Source organism: Stegodyphus dumicola, chromosome 10 (genome assembly GCF_044657685.1).
Source record: "Stegodyphus dumicola isolate Sdum_Otavi_A_Nest chromosome 10, ASM4465768v1".
Taxonomy (NCBI): domain Eukaryota; kingdom Metazoa; phylum Arthropoda; class Arachnida; order Araneae; family Eresidae; genus Stegodyphus; species Stegodyphus dumicola.
In genome coordinates this window covers 27,576,880-27,579,961 of record NC_140777.1, presented here as the reverse complement: position 1 = coordinate 27,579,961, position 3,082 = coordinate 27,576,880, and the positions used below count along the sequence as shown (strand labels likewise).

Here is a 3,082-nt window from a genome sequence, read left to right as displayed (position 1 = left end):
AAAAATAAGTTTTTTTCTGTGCTTTCAACTTCTATTTTTAGAATATTAATTTATTTTCGAGACCTTCCAATCTTCGTCTATCTCGCATTTTTTAGTGATATCTAAAACAATATCTTGCGGTATTAATTTAATCAATATGGAACGTAATAAAGAACTATAAGTTTCTGAATTTACCCCTAAGGCTCCTAAATTGCGAACTTCTGTTTGACAAGTATCTAACAGTTCTCTAAGCAGAGAGACATATTTAATTTCTTAACAAGTGTTAGGTTTAACAGGTTATTCAAATGAGAATTAATGACCAAAGTTTTTTGTCCAAATCTTTCCTTTAAGGTTTCTATTGCTGCTTCGTAATTTTGATTTGTTAGTGTAATTCCTTTAATTGCATTTGCGCCTACTCCTGTTAAATATGAATGTAAGTAATTAAATTTGTCTACGTTAGATAAATCTTCATTTCTGTGTAGCAGGGATTCAAACTGATCCCAGAATTTTTGCCAATCGGCAGGATCGACATCATATCTTCTTATTGTTAACGACGGTAATTTAACGAAATGTTTTTCTAATTTTAACAAGCTAATAGGTTGGTGTTGCGTTCTTTGTTTATTTGGTTTATATTTAGTGATAGCAGCTTTCAACTTACATGAGCAATTAATCAATTTTTCATGATACTCATCACATTTAATAATTTCGTTTTCTACAAGTGGTGATCAAATGAAAAGGTACGAAACGACGTAAAAACGTAACAGTTAAATATTTGCATATTCCGCCATGAGAGAACGTAACGAGACATCTCGGGATGCGATTGGAGTCTCTGACTGAGATCGGAGTATGCGCGGGCGCCCGCATGCGCAGGAGAGAGCAGAGGCTGTTATCAAATGCGGCGTCCAAATGATGCGGCAGTCCGTATGAGGACAGGATGGCGTTCATGTTGCAAAATTCGACGACTGAGGAGCAGAGAGGTGTGATCCGATTTCTAACAGCGGAAGGTGCGAAATCGGCAGCTATTCATCGCCGGATGGTGACAGTTTACGGGAAGAAATGTGTCTCTGACAAGTCTGTCAGAAAGTGGAGCGCCCGTTTTCGTGCAGGCCGTGAGGGTGTGAGTGATGACCCGAGACCAGGCCAGGCAAACACTGTCATCACGAGCGATCTCATTGACAAGGTGACGACCTAGTGAGAAGTGATCGGCGTGCCACATTGCGAATGTTGGCGGTGAAGGTGAATGTCAGCTATGGAACCGTGTGGACAATTGTGGTTGCGATATCGGAAGATGTGTGCCGCTTGGGTTCCGAAGGAGCTCACTGACCAGCAAAAGGAACTGTATATGGGGCTAGCACTGCAACATCGGTTTCGGTATCAGGAAGACCCCGCTTTCATGGAGCGGATCGTCGCAGGTTATGAGACCTGGTGCCATCACTACGAGCCAGAGACAAAGTGGGACAGCATGCGATGGAAGCATGCGTCGTCACCTCCCCATAAAAAGTTCAAAGGCGTGCCGTCAGCAGGCAAGGTATTGCTCACCGTCTTTTTCGATGTTCAAGGTCCACTACTCGAGGAATTCCTTGAGCACAGAAAACCCATTGACTCCCATGTGTACTGTGAGACACTCCGACGCCTACGCAGGTCCATCAAGAACAAAAGACCGGTGTTGCTCACAGTGGGTGTGGTGTTGCTCCATGATAACGCGCGTCCACACGTCTCCAGAGTCACACACATGGAACTGGCCAAGTTTAAGTGGGAGACGTTGGACCATTCGCCCTACAGTCCGGACATGTCGCCCTGCGATTTCCATGTGTTTGATCCACTGAAGAAACACCTGAAAGGGAAGCGCTTCAACTCGGACGACGTACTGAAGGACGATGTGAAGGACTGTGTCTCGTTACGGCCACAGGAATTCTGAGAACAAGGAATCCTGCGATTTGTTCATCAGTGGGATCGTTGTGCTCAGGCCTATGGTGTATATTTTGAATAAAGTCTACATTTGTACCCACCGTGTCGTTTCGTACCTTTTCATTTGATCACCCCTTGTATTTCTTTAACATCCGTAATTGAATTTCAGAATCTATTTCTTTTAACTGTTTAAATTTCAAATTTATATGTTCTAAAAGTTCTTCCAACTCATCTTCTTCTGTTTCCTTTTCTAAAATTCGAGCTTCGATTTAGAAATTAATCTTGTTGTAAGAGATCTAAGCGTAGCTCTTTTAGCCTTTGCGATTTCCATTTAGAAATCCCTTTTAACGATGCTTTCAAATTAACTTGATATCTTCATTAACTAAATTGTTTTTACGATTTTAATTACGTAACGAAGAGGCGTTAGAAGTCATTTGCAACTTGTTCAATCATCAGTTCAATCAAAACGAAAGTAATTTGCAATATAAGATTCACTTCTTAACAAAAAGAGAATATTAAATCTTAGCTTGAACCATCTTCATATTTATCTTACTTGGAACAAAGAGAAAGATAGCAGAACATATTTCCAAAGTTAGCAACACTTGTATACTATATTCTTTATTCGAAGCACAACCAGCGTATTCGGCCTTTTTTCGGCCTTATTACCAAGATATAAAAAATACATTATATTCATATTATACTGACTTCCTTAACCAGTTCGCCGTTAGGAAAATCGTAAACATTTCGTGCCATTTTTCGCATCCAAAGGTAAACCTTTTGTGTCTAAAACTGGGTTCAGAATATTTCTTTCCCCCTTTCACCACCTGTGAAAGCCTATTTAGAAGTTCTGTTCAAATCAGATTGAACAGCGTACCTGTCACACTGAAGGATGGTGAATAACGACCCCCTAAGAAGCAATAAAACACAAAGACTGGTGTAATCCTTAGAGCAGATATTTTTCCCTTTGCACCCACCCCACTTCCATTTCCTGGACCTAACCCCAAATCTATTGCAATGTAAATGTAATTTTTAATTGTCAAGAAAAAGCTTTATATAACGTAAAAATAAGGGCATTAGCTAGTATTTGAAATATCCTTGAATTTTGTTTTATTGTTTTCTTGATGGCCTGTAACAAAAGAGAAGAATTGAAAGGATAGCATTCAAATCCCTTTGTCCGTTAATAGAAAAGGAGAAA

The 3,082-nt window shown here is 40.0% G+C and overlaps 1 protein-coding gene across 1 annotated transcript; it reads left to right on the top strand.

Moving 5' to 3' along the window:
• Nucleotides 1-1,219: 1,219 nt before the first annotated feature.
• LOC146994932 (histone-lysine N-methyltransferase SETMAR-like) lies at nucleotides 1,220-1,897 on the top strand. Its single transcript, XM_085825098.1, has one exon. The coding sequence runs from the start codon at nucleotides 1,220-1,222 to the stop codon at nucleotides 1,895-1,897; it is 678 nt and encodes a 225-aa protein (XP_085681224.1).
• Nucleotides 1,898-3,082: the final 1,185 nt, after the last annotated feature.